Source organism: Hoplias malabaricus, chromosome 16 (assembly GCF_029633855.1).
Source record: "Hoplias malabaricus isolate fHopMal1 chromosome 16, fHopMal1.hap1, whole genome shotgun sequence".
NCBI classification, from domain to species: domain Eukaryota; kingdom Metazoa; phylum Chordata; class Actinopteri; order Characiformes; family Erythrinidae; genus Hoplias; species Hoplias malabaricus.
Window position 1 is genome coordinate 3,356,766 of NC_089815.1, and position 17,473 is coordinate 3,374,238.

General features: G+C 42.2%; 2 protein-coding genes across 7 annotated transcripts in view; both read right to left on the reverse strand.

The window, feature by feature from the left end:
* Positions 1–1,956: 1,956 nt before the first annotated feature.
* On the reverse strand, positions 1,957–6,897 carry LOC136672372 (uncharacterized protein C2orf73-like). Its single transcript, XM_066648401.1, has 5 exons — positions 6,576–6,897; positions 4,876–5,098; positions 4,638–4,791; positions 3,532–3,638; positions 1,957–2,336 (listed from the first exon to the last, which is right to left on the reverse strand). The coding sequence occupies exons 1-5, from the start codon at positions 6,632–6,634 to the stop codon at positions 2,166–2,168; spliced, it is 714 nt and encodes a 237-aa protein (XP_066504498.1). The 5' UTR covers positions 6,635–6,897; the 3' UTR covers positions 1,957–2,165.
* Positions 6,898–10,099: 3,202 nt separating this feature from the next.
* acyp2 (acylphosphatase 2, muscle type) overlaps positions 10,100–17,473 on the reverse strand; it is a 41,489-nt gene continuing 34,115 nt past the window's right edge. For 5 of the 6 annotated variants that reach the window (XM_066648322.1, XM_066648321.1, XM_066648320.1 and 2 more), the window contains one exon: positions 10,100–10,745. In XM_066648322.1, coding sequence (XP_066504419.1) covers positions 10,631–10,745 — 115 coding nt within the window. In that variant the 3' untranslated portion in view covers positions 10,100–10,630. The remainder of the gene's footprint in view (positions 10,746–17,473) is intronic. The other variant, XR_010795787.1, reaches the window with a different exon arrangement.

Genomic DNA, 17,473 nt, shown 5'->3' on the forward strand with positions numbered 1-17,473 from the left:
TAATGTTCTCGTAGTTGAATGCCATCAGATCCTGATAGCAATATTTTAATATCTAGTGGAAGACACATTCCACATTGCTGAACCTCATACACTTACCTAGTCTCTCTCACACACACACACTCACACATCTGTTGTGAAGCTTGCACAGTCATCCCACCTAACAATATGTGAGCTTTGAAATATTCGTAGACAATGGGGCTAACACACCAAACTGTACAGAGAGTGAGTACACAGAGACCTAAGAGAATACTTGTTGTATTATACACCTATTGTACTCTAGGAGAATAGAATGATCGGGTGATTCTGTTGATGCTAATGTTATAAAAAGCACATATTTATCTGTTTGTTCAAATTACACTGTGATAACCTTGTGGTAGAATGTGTGTGTGAAGGAGAACAGGGGATACACTACCTCCATTAAGTTTTAAAAGCTCCTGATGGTCCACAATCAGCTGAACAGCTTGCCTAATGCATTCATAATTCATGATGTACTGTTTTAACATATAGAGTAGCCGTGGCCTTCGAAACCGAGTGGACAAGTCAATCAGTTACACGACCGATAAACAATACCCCACGCTGACTTCCAGTACATAGTTACATTGATTACATTTGTCTTTTTCTTTTTTTTAATGTGAGTGAAAATTTAAGATGAGTGCAATTATCAAAACAATATAAAAAGTGGATTAATATAAAGGATGGGGACGTTGTTGATTGACCCATTTCATGCATAGTCTTATAAATATGCGCATATAGTTTTTATGTGTTTTCCTTCAGTGAGTAGTATGTTCTCAGGAGAATTCAAGTGTTTGCGAAGGAAGACTGTCTAACATCCATTCAACATCCATCCATCCGTCCATTATCTGTAACCGCTTATCCAATTCAGGGTCACGGTGGGTCCAGAGCCTACCTGCAATCATTGGGCACAAGGCAGGAAAACACCCTGAAGGGGGCGCCAGTCCTTCACAGGGCAACACACACACTCACACCTACGGTCACTTTTTGAGTCAATAATCAACCTTCCAACATGTGTTTTTGGACCGGAGCACCCGGAAGAAACCCATGCAGACACAGGGAGAACACACCACACTCCTCACAGACAGTCACCCGGAGGAAACCCACGCAGACACAGAGAGAACACACCACACTTCTCACAGACAGTCACCCGGAGGAAACCCACGCGGACACAGGGAGAACACACCACACTCCTCACAGACAGTCACCCGGAGGAAACCCACGCAGACACAGAGAGAACACACCACACTTCTCACAGACAGTCACCCGGAGGAAACCCACGCAGACACAGAGAACACACCACACTCCTCACAGAAAGTCACCTGGAGAAAACCCTCACAGACACAGGGAGAACACGCCACACTGCTCACAGACAGTCACCTGGAGCGGGTCCCTGGAGCTGTGTGACTGCGACACTAACCTGCTGCGCCACCGGCCCCCCTCCATTCACCAATTATTCCACACTATTTATTTTCACATACAGTCACAGTCACATGCCGAGAAACTGGAATGTACTGCACTTTTACTGTGCAAAAAGTAGTAGATCACATAAAGTAACACAATAGCACAGTAGTTTGTAACTCCCTTTGCCAAGAGTGAATTCAGCTACTTATCCTAATTAGTGAATAATTCGTATTCGTAATCATTTTTAAAATATAATCGTTTGTAGGACACAGTCAATTAATTAATTAATTCTTAAAACCACTGAATATTACTCTGACATTGCTGAATTTATAGTAAAATCCCTAATAGACCATGAATTATTCATAATAGCTACTGAATAAATCATAATAGATGCTGAATTATTCATAGTAAAATAATTTTAAATAATTCCTGAATTATTCATAGTAGATGCTGCATAGTTCATAATAGCAATCAATACTTTATAGTAGATGGCAAATAATTCATTATAGCTACTGAATAATTCATAGTAGACACTGAATATTCAATGATTAATACAATTCACTTGACAGTAAAGAACATTTGCATTGTCCAGATAAGTTCACTCTGCTGTGGCTAAATCCAGAGTTATGACAGTTGAGCTGGGTGTGGCTGAAGCTCCTTCATCATCCAGATGTTGGGCCTTTAATCCCTGTGGGGCCCCACATCATCGAGTCGGGACCCCCTTTACTCGCACACTTTCCTCAGTCGAGCTAAAGGACCCCTGAAGTTAAGGCCTTGCTGGGTGAACCCCGCCCCTGTGGACTCACATCTGCTGAGGGGGGAGAGAGGGGGGCACGCTGGGAAGAGTTCAGCCCCTCCACGCTCTGGAATGTGCTGGACCCCTTTACCCCCCTCTCACGCCACACAAATGCTCCGTGACGCTGGAGAGAGAAAGACAGACAGACAGAGAGAGAGAGAGAGAGAAAGAGAAGAACGGTGAGAGCGAAAGATGGGTACGAGAAAAAAGGAAATGGAAGAAAGAAATGGAAAGGAGAGAGCGTGAGAAACAAACAGAGAAGAGAGACACAGAGAGGGAATGAAAAGTAGAGGAGAAAAAGAGAGAGTGAAAGTGTAAGTGAGACAAAAAGGAAGAGAGGAATGACAAAGAGAGACATTCAGAGAGAAAAAGAACAGAAGAGAATGAGAGGGGGGGGGGGGGTGGCAAACATAAAACAGATTTAAAGCAGGGCAAGACAGCACATTACGTGTGTGTGTGTGTGTGTGTGTGTGTGTGTGTGTGTTGGGTGTTGGCTGCAGCTGTGTTCTGTGCCCAGTTCATGTTCATCTCAAAGTTCCCAAACGGCTAAGACAGCTTCCAGATCATGTTTACTCTCCACTGCAAAGTTATTACGAAAGATTTGCGTGTGTTTGTGTCACGACTAATCACCGATTTAATGCCTAAAAATCATCACATACACACACTTTATGTACAGCAACTCGAACTGTAAAACAGACCAGGTGACATTCATTTTCAATGCAGAGGACAGTTGGCTCAGAGCACGTTCAAACGTTTCTGACACCACCTCATCCAATATATCTTTAGAAACAAAGGCTGTTAGTGGAGAGTCTCTCCCTCCTCTGCTGCCTCTACTCTTCTGGGAAGAATTTACACGAGCTGTTGGACAATTGCTGAGAGGGTTTGATGGCACTCAGCTCGACTTAAAGGTTTTAAATGGTGCTCCATCACTCTAGAGGACACAGTTCCAGATCTACGAGGATTGGGAATGGGTGGATATGGTAGGTTTTTCCTCTGGGGGGTTATTTTTGCAATAATTAACTGAACACAGAGCAGAGCAGCCTTCCAGCAGAATGCCAGACATAACACGGCAAATTCACCAGTGTAAAATCAACACGATTAGTGGTAAATCCACTCAGAGTGTGGCCGAGTGTTACATTTTAACACTTACACTAATCGAGTTGATTTAACACTGGTGAGTTTGTGGTGAACGGTGGTGGTATTTTCCTCAAAGTCAACCACTGCCACAGAAGTAAACAGGGACAGAGTGACTCTTGGTTCTTTAAGTGTGATTTGAGTCATGTGACCATTTCTGAAGTCTCACACACATTAATATTTACCTTCCCCTGGTAGGGCTGGTCCTTCAGTCTTCTGGAGTCAAACTGGTGAATAAAGGACATGGGCTCCACGAGTTCTTTAGGCTGACCAAGAGGGCTCAGAGTCGGAACTGCAGAGATCCAAAAGTCAAGTTCATTCATTCATTCATTCATTCATTATCTGTAACCCTTATCCAGTTCAGGGTTGCGGTTGGTCCAGAGCCTACCTGGAATCATTGGGCACAAGGCGGGAATACACCCTGGAGGGGGCGCCAGTCCTTCACAGGGCAACGCAGACAGACACACACACACACACCTACGGACACTTTTGAGTCACCAATCCACCTACCAATGTGTGTTTTTGGACTGTGGGAGGAAACCCACGCAGACACAGAGAGAACACACCACACTCCTCACAGACAGTCACCCGGAGGAAACCCACACAGACACAGAGAGAACACACCACACTCCTCACAGACAGTCACCCGGAGGAAACCCACACAGACACAGAGAGAACACACCACACTCCTCACAGACAGTCACCCGGAGGAAACCCACGCAGACACAGAGAGAACACACCACAATCCTCACAGACAGTCACCCGGAGGAAACCCACGCAGACACAGAGAGAACACACCACACTCCTCACAGACAGTCACCCGGAGGAAACCCACGCAGACATAGAGAGAACACACCACAATCCTCACAGACAGTCACCCGGAGGAAACCCACGCAGACACAGAGAGAACACACCACACTCTTCACAGACAGTCACCCGGAGCGGGAATCGAACCCACAACCTCCAGGCCCCTGGAGCTGTGTGACTGCGACACCTACCTGCTGCACCACCGTGCCGCCCAAAACTCAAGTTAATTTTCTATATTAAAATAAATAATAAGTGGAAAGTCATATCCTACCCCTTTTCCACAAGTCAACATACTTCCCTAGGGGCTTAATGTAAAATTGGTGATGTGTTTCAGTTAAAATACAATAAAAAATCAACAACACAATAGCGTTCACCCACCGTCTACACAGCCCTGTTTGGAACGACCAGTTTCCGTGTCTGTCCCTTTAAATGATAATGAGCCACACACAGGGTGCGAAGCAATGAGCGGCAATGCATAGCTTACTGATTCCTGTCGCCGGGGGCCTGATTCTCTCCCCTCTAGTTCTTGTCGCTGGAGTGATTGTGATGGCTTGGTAGTCTCTTCTCTGCGTGGTGTCCTTGCTGTATCCTGCCTTTGTAGCCACATCACTGTCCAGGCTGTTTGACCACCAGTTAAACTACACAACACAAAAGCAAAGAAATCAGTATTAGCATTTGAACGTTTGTAGGTTTAATAAACACAAAGCTACGTGCTCAGCCACCTGTTCAGCCGCAGTACTCTCAGTTTCCATGTGAGCAATGGGGTCATTGAGGAATCTCACGTTAGTCCTGATGAACTTGGCATAATAAGGCTGGGGTACGTTGTGTGTTTTCAGCAGCTCTGTTTCTCCTGCGTCTCTAGATTCATATCTATGGTCCCTGTAGATTTCATCTGGTTTTAATCGATCTGGGACCTTTTCACTGAAGACCCTGTAGGTGTTGGGACTGCAAGAGACGAGAGACAGAAAATCGACTGTGGTAACTGCCGAACTTCCAGGAGGAATTCATTTTTTTTGAAGTACTGCCAACTCCAGACGTTAGCCAGGACTCCCCCACCGAGACGAGGCTACCAAGCCAAGAGGGTGAAGTGTAGGACGTGTTTTTTCTAAGATGCTGGAAGACAGCTCAGTATGTTTGCAATTGGCTGCTAACACAATGACTTTGAAAATCTCAACACACTTGGAGGAGAACACTAAAAGCCTCAGCATACTTCCTGTTGAAAGAAATTTGCAAGAGTATCGTGAAGTGAGAGCTTCTTCTTGAGCGCAAAAGCTCGCTTACTTTTGTTTTGCCAATCGATGTCTCTAGATATTCATTTTCTCCATAATTACATCACACTGTTCACTGACGTCAGATGAATGTTGTCTCTGCCAGGATGTGGGTTGTGCTACAGCACCAAATATTAATTAATTCATTCATTCATTATCTGTAACCCTTATCCGGTTCAGGGTCGCGGTGGGTCCAGAGCCTACCTGGAATCATTGGGCGCAAGGCGGGAACACACCCTGGAGGGGGCGCCAGTCCTTCACAGGGCAACACAGACACACACACACATTCACACCTACGGACACTTTTGAGTCACCAATCTACCTACCAACGTGTTTTTGGACTGTGGAAGGAAACCGGAGCACCCGGAGGAAACCCACGCAGACACAGGGAGAACACACCACATTCCTCACAGACAGTCACCCAGAGGAAACCCACGCAGACACAGGGAGAACACACCACATTCCTCACAGACAGTCACCCGGAGAAAACCCACACAGACACAGGGAGAACACACCACACTCCTCACAGACAGTCACCCGGAGGAGACCCACGCAGACACAGGGAGAACACACCACACTCCTCACAGACAGAGCGGGAATTGAACCCACAACCTCCAGGTCCCTGGAGCTGTGTGACTGCGACACTACCTGCTGCACCACGGTGCCGCCCCAGCACAAAATATACCCATTTAATTCAATTTAATTACATTTTATGCCACCGCTTTATGCAGTTCAGAGTGATGGTGGATATGGATCCTACCTGGAATCTGGGCTCAAACCAGGAACACACCCTGGACACTCCATCACTGGGCATTTCACTCTCACCCAGTCACTCATACCTTTGGACACTTTTGTATAGCCAGTCCACCTACCAACATGTGGTTTTGGGTTGTGGGAGGAAACTGGAGAACCCAGAGGAAACCCACATTGATAGAAGTGAATGTGAGAAAATATGTTTCGTGCATTAAAACATCTGGCCTCTTCACCATGAATGGCTTTAAACAATTTTATTTTTTTTGCATCATACAAGATATTCACCAGCTGTTGGACCTAAGGGCTGACTCTACAGCATTAAAGCACCACTCTGACTGTGTTGTGCACTACTACTGAGAACGTGTGCTTGATATGAGACAGTATAAACGTATATTACGTACCGGTATGAATCCAGTACCCTCTTCTTTCGAGGCAGACATATCTCTGCGCGCTGATACATTTTTCTCCCTGAAGAAGATGTGGATGATCTTTTCTGTTCTGAAGTGTTCAGCTCTGTGGTCTGAAGGTGGCTACGCTGCTAAAATAGATGCTAATTTCAATGTTCACAGCCCACAATCACACGTTTTGTAGAACAAAATAGAAAAACACGAAAAATAGCCAGTGTCCTTCCAAAAAAGCAAGTTGTCGGCTTTGTTTTTGTCCTGAATTAAGCTCCATTGTTTGGAGGTTGCTGAGCAACCAGGACTAGCCGTAACTTAACCCTGGACAGATCAGTGCTGAGCACACACACACACACACACACACACACACAAAGACCTCAAATCAAAGAACTTTCCTGAGTACAGCAAGAACCTAAATTTGATTTCCTTTCATGCAGGCAACCTGTGATTTATGAGGGAGGGATTTAAGGCTAAAAGGCCTCCTCAGTGTAACCTGACCCTCCTTAGCCTAGCCGTCTGATAATTAGCAAACAGCATTATAGAATCTATGTTAGCATGGACAAATGCATAAACCTGACTTCAGGAATTACAGATTTAGTTAAGAAAATAATAGACAACGTGTTTCTTGTTTTGCAGTGGAAATATTTTATCTGTGATAATGAAGCTCCATTTAATGTTTGGGAACAAATGTGATCTAGTACTGATCATCCAACAATACTTCACCTCGCTGATGTGGTTATTTTTGTGGTTAAAATTTCATTCAAGAAGCCGTTTGGACAAAACCCATACTGATATTGCAGTTGTCTACCATCTTCTGGCACCGCATTTGCCATTTGAACTGTATGAAATGCTTTTGATGAACTGGAATATGCCAGAATTAACTTTTTTTTTGTTGCACTGGACGTTGCACTGGAAACTGTAAAGTTATCATTTTGATAATATCAGGGTGCAATGATTTAGAAGTTAGCATTGGAAAAGAAAGAAAGAAAGAAAGAAAGAAAGAAAGAAAGAAAGAAAGAAAGAATGAAAGAAACAAAGAAAGAAACAAACAAACAAAGAAAGATGGAACGAAAGAAAGAAAGAAACAAAGAAAAAGAAAGAAGAAAACAAAGAAAGAAAGAAAAAGAAAGAAAGAAAAAAACAACGAAAGAAAAAAATGAAAGAAACAAAGAAAGAAACAAAAAGAAAGATAGAAGGAAAGAAACAAAGAAAAAGAAAGAAGGAAACAAAGAAAGAAAGAAAGAAAGAAAGAAACAAACAAAGATGGAACGAAAGAAAGAAACAAACAAAGAAAGAAAAAGAAAGAAGGAAACAAAGAAAGATAGAATGAAAGAAAGAAAGAAAGAAAGAAAAATAGAAGGAAAGAGAAAGAAAGAAACAGAAAGAAACAAAGAAAAAGAAGGAAACAGAAAGAAAGATAGAACGAAAGAAAGAAACAAAGAAAGAAAGAAAAAGAAGGAAACAAAGAAAGAAACAAAGAAAGATAAAACGAAAGAAAGAAAGATAGAATGAAAAAAGAAAGAAAAAGAAAAAAGGAAACAAAGAAAGATAGAACGAAAGAAAGAAAAAAACAAAGAAAAAGAAAAATAGAAGGAAAGAAAGAAAGAAACAAACAAACAAAGAAAAAAGGAAAGAAAGAAACAAAGAAAGAAAGAAAGAAAGAAAGAAAGAAATCTTTGCTTGTCACAGTGTTGTCACCGGGTAAAACGTCCTGGAAATGAATTCAGCCTCGTTGAGGAGGGTTATTGGAAATTTGAAAACAGACCAATTTCCTGTGTTTTCTCGCAGCCTCCTGCCTGTTTAGTTTTGATTTACACTCCTGTTTTTTCCAAGTTGACATGTAACGTGATTAGAGCTCATTAGGATCTGAGTAGAAACAACACAGGGAAGGCTTCGATCTGCTATAAAAAGACACCATGCTTCAGTCATGCACATTTTCACCTAATCAGCAAGTCAAGTGACAGAAAGGTGCAGCGTTCTGGGGGAAGAGTGGATTAGATAAGAGCAGAGAGTGGAGGAAGTGTTATCTTTCTGGGGATTAGACGAAGCCGGACAACTTTAAACACACTAATGAAAACAGGCCTGGGTCCTGCAGAACACCCTGATCCCATCATCCAACCTCTAGGATAAATTACAGAGGAATGATTACAGTGCTGCAATGCACCAGAAAGTTCAGTGTTGAACCTGTAGATATTACAACACTGGTCTGGGATATTTCTGAGCTTCCAGGTAGGCTCTGGACCCACTGTGAACTGGATGAAGCAGTTACAGCGATTGAATGAGTGAATGAATGAATGGCTTTACCTTTATGACATCACAATGGATGAATTCAAAACAAGCCACAACTGCAACTAATGAAAAAGTAGTGGCATGAGGATTGATGTAGTTTCACAACTATAAACTAAAACAGTTATTTCCAACACCAGTGCCTTACAGACGAAAGAAGAGAGGAACGTGAAGGGCACTGGGCGGCTAATGGACTCAGTGATGACACAGTGAATTTGGACGACGGTTAGAGGCTGAACACAAAGAGCAAAGCACATTCCAGTGGGGGTCCTGGGCTTTGGTGTTTTATATTACATCCGGAACTCAGGCACGGTCCGCTGGAAAGTTTTTGTACTCTGATCCGAGAACAGACCTCTCTCTTCACTTGCTGTGTCTCAGAAAGGGCTTCTGAAGACAAAGGCTGGTCCTGGGTCAGCAGAAAATGTCATTTTTAAGGCCGTGCTGGTTCGTAGCCCCACCCTAAGCTTCTGATCTAATCTGGCCACTGTCAGATAAGAGGATTGTGAGTGCCCTGCCAGCGGGCATGCAGATTTACTGCCGCCAAGCATGCTGGGGGAAAAAAAGAGGCCTTGAGAAGACTGTATGTGTCTGTTGCTGTGGATATGGTGCACACGCAGTGAGGGTGACTCCCCCAGGGGAAGGCTGAGGAGAGTCCATGTGGACTCAAACACTGTGTGTGTAGATTTAAAGATAGACAGAGCTCTGTAAAGATGCAGCACTTAATATAAGCAGTGCAAGCAACAGCCAGACCCTCTCAGAGACTGCCATGGGGGCGGGTCACAGACGCCATGGTAACAGAGCAAGGAAGGCCTCTGATTGGTTGATTTTTTACATAAGAGGATGGCACATATTTCAGAAAACACATCTAACGCATGCCTGGTGTTCTTGGCCTCTGTTGTACTTTGAATTTAAATAATCACTGCTTATAACCAACCTTTAACTGTAATAATAATAATAATAAGAATGGTTACAATGACGTTATTATTATTCTATGATAGTGTGCGCTATAAGCATCAGCATTAGTCACATGCTTTACTGGAAAACAATCCTCTGCTCTGTAATCGGATGAAGCTGAAAGGAAAAGACGAGTGTTCATATCTCATCTGGCCCCGTCCTATTCTCTGTAAACTCTCAGTATTCCCCTCTACGCTCTTCTTCTCCTCGCGTGGCCCCAGCGGTGTAATGTCTGTGCTGTAATGAAAACAGACTTCTTCTGAATGTTAGATTCAACACAGAGATTTATTGAAGGGTGGGAACTGACAGCTGGGGAAATTATAAACGAGTCTTTCCTGTGACGTTGGCTTTGGTTCCGTTTAATGTCACAATTTCTATACAATGAGTAAAAAAATAATTCTTTTTTGTAAATACTTATATTAATCTGTACACACGTTAACCCTGTCATGCCCAGGTTTGGCTTCAAAATGAATTCAGTAAATAATAAAAACGACTGGAAATTCTCTGCATGAAAATAATAACAAAGAGATGTAGTTATGATTTTAGCTGAATTAGGGATTAAGGCGGTGCATGTTGTAAATATAGAAAATATAAGAGAAAATACAATACATATTGAAGGCGTTTGCTCGGGTTAAACTGGTTGCACGGCCTTGGACGTACCTAATCAGAGGCCGTATGATGCTGGGTCAGCAGGTATAAGGACTAAGAAAGAGAGAGAGAGAGAGAGAGCGAGAGAGAGAGAGAGATAGAGAAAAAGAGAGAGAGAGAGAAAGAGAGGTACTTCTTTATGGCCAAGGACTAAAACGGTAAGGAGCTCAGTAGCGAGTCCCAAATCCACGAATCTCCAGCTTTGGAATGTCCCTCTCGTTGGAGAATTCAGCGCGGTCAATACGAGAGCTGGGACTGCCCACGTATCTCAGCCAATGTTTCCTATACAGAGAGAGAGAGAGAGAGAGAGAGAGAGAGAGAAAGAGTAAGAGAGAGAGAGAGAGAGAGAGAGAGAAAGAGTAAGGGAAAGATAGAGAGAGTAAGAGAGAGAGAGACAGAGAATGAGAGAGAGAGAGAGAAAGAGTAAGAGAGAGAGAGAAAGAGAGAGACAGAGAGTGAGAGAGAGAAAGAAAGAGAGAGAAAGAGGGAGAGAGAAAGAAAAAGTAAGAGAGAGAGAGAAAGAGGAAGTAAGAGAGAGAGAGTAAGAGAGAGAGAGAGAGAGAAAGAGAGAGAGAGAGAGAGAGAGTAAGAGAAAGAGAGAGAGAGAGTAAAAACATTAGTGAAGTCATGTCGGATGACTAGTTCTAGATCACAGAAACCACACCTGCTCCTAAAGAAACCCAGTGCTATGTGGGTTCATACCCCTTTAGCTAAGGCCTAGCGCTGAACATGGGCTTTCCGTAGGATGAGCTGAGAGTGCACAAGGGAATATTTATATATACTTTAAAGTGGTTGAATTCCCTCATTATGCAGGGTGTCAACAGCTCTTTGTGTACTATACTGCAGAGGTGCTACTGTGGATCACATAGAATGAATGCTGGAATTGCTCTGTACATTACTCTATTTAGACGTTATTGACAATGCTAGGAAAGTTATTGAATCTCTATCATAAGCTGAGCAAAGGCCATAGTCCTTCCCATTTATCAATGCAAACACACAAGGCAAACTAACGCATCACTGGAGTCGAAGAAATCAGATTACACATGAAAGCAATTCTCTCTCTCTCTCTCTCTCCCTCCCTCCCTCTCTCTCTCTCTCTCTCTCTCTCTCATAGTGGGCATGGACAGGCAGAGTTGCTCATGCAGTTATTCCTCTGAGGATCTCTAAATGCATTATCCTGTGTGGTAAGCCATAGAGGCAGGCTCTTATTGGCTCTGTGTGTGTGTGTGCTTGGTTGCCTCTGATTCACTCACCTGATCAGGAAGAGGGCTCGCGCTCAAACAGAGGGACACAACACGGTTTGGAGAGTAACTGGGAGTATGTCCAATGATAAGCTTGTTTATATGATCACACTTAAAGAAACATGGATGTGCAGGTGTCCACATGTGTTTGGCCACATAATGTAATCAGAAAAGCATGTGTTTTGTGGCTGTGGGTGTGTGGGTGTGATGAGTAAGAGAGCTGTGTTGTGTCCAGGGTTATGCAAAAAATGCTCAAGATCACAGGCCCAAACCCAGCTGTTAGCTTTCGATTTGAACTCTGTTACATCATCGATACAAATCAGTGATTGGGCGAGGTCTACTTGGAAGGGGAAACCCAACCCCGGGAAAAGAACATATGAGCAGCAGTTTGTCTTTCACACAGGGATGGTTTGTTATTTCATTTGTGATTGTTGGGGAACGGCAGACGGAAGCGAGTGGTGAAAACAGAAAGCAGGACGTATGGCTGAGCTCAGAGCTGAACTTAGAACCCATTATCGTGATGCGTTATATGTACATGAGTCTGTAGACATCCCCTATGATTGGTGAATTCAGCTACTTTAAGGTCATGGAGTGGAGTTTGTGATCCAGAGCTGATCAGAACCTGACCTCACTAAAACTCTCATGCCATCAAGTCCTTGCAGATATACTCCAACCCGGTCTCACACTCACTCGTGATACAGTCACATATTTAGGAGACTGCAGTTCGTGACATAGGCGCATATTTACGACATTTTATGCGACAATATCACGATCATAAATGAATAATTACTATAAAAACCAGTGACAGTAACACGACAACTCTTCCTCATTAAGACATCATTACCATCCATTAATACCACTGTCTTAATTTTATTTACGGAAAATATAATCTAGGGTGACCAGATCTGAGATGGTGAAAAAGAGTACACGCCTCCGGGGGGTCCTTTACACCTTTATTTGCTACACAAAACATTAGAATTTATTTTTTAATTCACTCGAGAATTTACATTTACGTTTCGGCATAGCTGCTCGAGATGAGGGTAGGTACATGAGCTTTGCCTGACGTAAACAAGGACTACTGACGTGCAGACTGACCAATTAAATGTTTACAGAGAAGGTTATCGACCAATAACGGTAGCTCTACAGTCAGACCGTCCAATCAGAAGATTTTAGGCTACTTCACCACGCCCCCTTCTCACTCAAGCAAACCAATCGGAAGAGTAGAGGAGGGCGGGACTAGTTTGTGAACGAAACTTCTCGAAGTTCTATGTAAGCTCTAGAAAAACAAAATCCCGGACTTTTGTGAAATTCCGCCCAGACATTTTTTTAAGTCTAAAAAAGAGGACATGTCTGGGTAAAAGAGGACGTGTGGTCACCCTCTATAACGTTACTAATTGATTATTTGCTAAAATATCGAAGTAAATAACGGCTAGAGAAATGTCCTTTTCAGTATTAACCTTTTGAAAATTAGTCAAAATAACGTTAAGTGAAAGAAATGTTCTCGTTAGCGTTAAAGCTAAAGTAGGACACCAATAATAAACATCGCTCAGGAGAAATATTATAATAAAATACTTTATGCCTTTGTTGGAATAAGAACCTATGACGTGTAATTCGCATTATGCCTTTGTCTATGTTATGAGTGATGACGCCTGTAATGAGGAGGAGTTTACATGTTACTGTCGCATAGTGTTTCTATGGTAATTACCCATTCACTTATGATCATGGTATTGTCGCATAAAATGTTGTAAATATGCGACTATGTCACGAACTGTAGTCACCTAAATATGTGACTATATCACGAGTGAGTGTGAGACCGGGTTGTATATTCCAGCATCAAAAATATCTTTCCCAGCATTAATTTAACAAGTACTGGTAGGCTTTTAAATCATAGTATCTGCACAAACCTCACAGTTACAAGTAGCTAATTTGACAGGAATCACAGATGGCAGACAGACGGAGGCGGACACACTTGCTAAAACACAGTATTTTATTTACGAAATATAACAAACACAGAGATTTTAACAGAAAGACAACACACAGGGAGCTAAGCAGACTCAACTGGACACGGGGGCAAAACAGGGTAAACAGGACAGACATACTCGAGAGATAACCAGACTATGGAACGAAACAATACTAAGGTGAACGCCGGAGACAGACAGACTGACAGACTGGGTAGCAACATAACCTTGGAGACTAAACGAGAAACAGCAGACAGACAGACTAATCCTAAAACGGAGAACTAAACAGAAATATTTAACAGAGAATTTAACCTAGAAAGCTAAACGAACACAGATAGCTAAAGCTAAACATAAACACAGAGCTAAATCCGAAACTAAACACAGAGGGCTAGAGCAAACACGACAGACAGACTTAATAACGTGACCTAGGAAAAGACAGAGACAGACAGACCAGACTGAGTAACACGACACAGCAACAATGGAAGAGGACCAACATGACTTGGGGGAATGAAACGAAACAATACAAATGACTGACCAAACGGGAGTGACACAAGGGAACTTAAATACCTGACACAGACAAGACACACCTGGAACAGATAACGAGGGGGACGGATCACCAACGAGACTGCCGAGGACGAGGGCGGAGACACGGACAATAACAAACAGAGCCATGTGCTAAGAGAGCACATGGCAGGGAAAACAGACACGACAGAACAAGGGCGTGACACTATCAATGTCTTATAGAACATATCCATGTTTTATGCCTTTGTTTTTGCAAAGATTTATTACACATATTACTATTCAATTTTTCACAACCTTTAATGCCGATTTGGACTATCATTATTTCTTAGCAAATCATAAATATAACTGTGAAAACATCAAATATCATGATATTCAGTTACCCCTACCATCTCTCACCCTCAGCTGAACTTTTCACAGCCGCTCAGTGTTTTCATAGAACTCATTCACAAAGCTTTAAATACAAACTACAAAAGGACTTTCCACGCTCACGCTGTCAGTGACTCTTCCTCTTTTCCTAGTAGTCTCTCGGTGTTTCTCTCCCACACAAACACACACTGCTATGTGTAGGACTCATTGTGTTCTAAAGGAAAAGTGTCTCGCCCTTGCCCCGCTGTTGAGGAAGTCTGATAACATTGAAGTGCATCGAAAGGAAGGAATTTCCTCCAGCTGGGAGATTATCCGCAAAACCATACGGGTTAGCAATCAGCGACGAAGGTTCGGTCAGTCACATGTTGAAAACACAAGTGGACGTTGGCCAGCTGATACTTAAAACAGTGTGAACACTGGGGCTGAACTTGGTCTGGCCTTGGCTTGTCACTGGGATAATTAACTGTTTGTTTGGAAAGACCAGCGTGCCTCATGGTGCATTAGCATTAGTGAAATACATGCTAGCGCTGCTTGTATAGCTAAAGTGAGTGTTTGGATATTTATATTATATATTTCTATAATCCTTATTTGAAATATAGTCAATTATTTGAAACATTTTCCGTGTCTGAAGTTCTTTAATTTGGCACCAGAGCTACAATGCTAATGCAGCAAACAAGTCAAAGCTTATAGCTTCACTTTACAGCCAAAAGATTGTTGACAACAATTCATGAAAAATTTCTTATAAAATGAAGGGTATCAGCAAGGAGTTTGGGCTCCTTTTGCTGCAGCAACAGGTTATAAGGCTTTACACATGTGAAAAAAAATTATACTTAAACTGTGATGGCATACTTAGGTTGTTTTTTGGAACCACCAATTTACTGTAATTTAACACTTAATATACTGAGTATACTAGTCATAGGTCATTTTGTCACTCTTCTAGTACATTTTTAAATACATTTACAGTGTAGTATACATCATATTGTCCTAACATAATTTATTTTAAAGATGGTCTGTTTGTATTATACAGGGTGGGGCGTTTATATGGATACTCTTTAATAAAATGGGAATGGTTCCTGTTTGTAGCATATTAGTATATGGGAGGGGGGGAAACTTTTCAAGATGGGTGGTGACCATGGCGGCCATTTTGAAGTCAGACATTTTGGATCCAACTTTTGTTTTTTCCATGGGAATAGTCATGTGACACATCAAACGTATTGGGAATTTCACAAGAAAAACAATGGTTTGCTTGGTTTTAACGGAACTTTATTCGTTCATGAGTTATTTACAAGTCTCTGACCACTTATAAAATGTGTTCAAAGTGCTGCCCATTGTGTTGGATTGTCAATGCAACCCTCTTCTCTCACTCTTCACACACGGATAGCAACACCGCAGGAGAAATGCTAGCACAGGCTTCTAGTATCCGTAGTTTCAGGTGCTGCACATCTCGTATCTTCACAGCATAGACAATTGCCTTCAGATGACCCCAGAGATAAAGTCTAAGGGAGTCAGATCGGGAGACCTTGGGGGCCATTCCACTGGCCCACGACGACCAATCCACTTTGAACACATTTTATATGTGGTTAGAAACGTGTAAATAACTCTTGAAAGAATAAAGTTACATTAAAACCATTGAGGAACCATTGTTTTTCTTGTGAAATTCCCAATACGTTTGATGTGTCACATGACCCTCTTCCCATTGAAAAAACAAAAGTTGGATCCAAAATGGCTGACTTTAAAATGGCCGCCATAGTCACCACCCATCTTGAAAAGTTTCCCCCCTCCCATATACTAATGTGCCACAAACAGGAAGTTAATATCACCAACCATTCCCATTTTTTAAAGGTGTATCCATATAAATGGCCCACCCTGTAGATTTTTTATATTTTATTAACAGTTTAGATGCATTTAATACGTGTTTAAAGTACGTTTAGGCTGCTCAAAAAACATACTTTAACTGTAATAGAACAGTAGTGAAAATAACTAGTATACTCAGTATACGTTCAGTGAAATCAAATATAATTTAAATTCCATAATTAGTGGCTCCAAAATAACAACCATTTCAGCACAATTATACCTTTTTTCCCATGAGGTGGAACATTTCGGTGAGCATTTGAAGGCATTTAGCCATAAGAACATTAATGAGGTTAGGTACTGGTGATGAATGATGAGCTCTGGATCACAAATGCTGCTCAAATGTATCTCAAAAGTAGTGAAAGAAGCTCCAGAACCGTTCCACAGATTTTAATGTCTCTGTAGCCAACACTTGGCATTGGGCGTTACGACGGTAGAGTCATGTGCAGCTGTTCCAAAGCATCCCATTGAATATGCAGCAGTTATGATTTAGATATGCCATTTCATTTTACCTAAATTAGCAATTAGCATAAGGCATACACCATAAATAGCAAGTATGTCCGGGCCAATCAAAATCAACTGGTGCAATGGCAGAAACTGTGTAAGTCTGATTTATGGCTGAACCAGTTTAAGGACAGCTCCACCCTCGTGCCTCTAAAATGGGTGTGGGGCATGTTGTCAGAGAAGAGACCTTTGGGACCACTGCTCTCATCACTTCTCTCTCTCTCACACATAAACATCCCACACAAAGGGATGTAGGACAGTCACGCTCTCCTCGGCGCCAAACAAAGGACACCTACACAGTAAATAAATGTAGAAATGAAAAAATAAGAAGAGGTTTTAAATATTGAGAGCAGACAGAAGCAGCCTTTGGAAAAAGATGACCAGCATTTCTACAGGATTCAAATAAAGATCTTAGTGAATTCAGACAAAAGCAATCAGTGACTGGAGGAGATCTCAATTCTTGCTTCAGAGCTGAAATAATCTAATATCAGACAAAACAAAAGAACATTAGCAAATTAAATAAAGCAGCTGTTGTTTTTCCTCAGAATGGATTCCTCTGCAAACAACT

Bases quoted from the DNA above. Each gene is read 5' to 3' on its own strand.
- LOC136672372 (XM_066648401.1), bottom strand. From the start codon at position 6,634: ATGTATCAGCGCGCAGAGATATGTCTGCCTCGAAAGAAGAGGGTACTG. The intron at 4,792-4,875 runs GTGGCTGAGCAC...TGTGTTGTGTAG, and splicing joins AGAGTACTGCGGCTGAACAG to TTTAACTGGTGGTCAAACAG. The intron at 3,639-4,637 runs GTAAGCTATGCA...GGATCTCTGCAG, and splicing joins GCCCCCGGCGACAGGAATCA to TTCCGACTCTGAGCCCTCTT.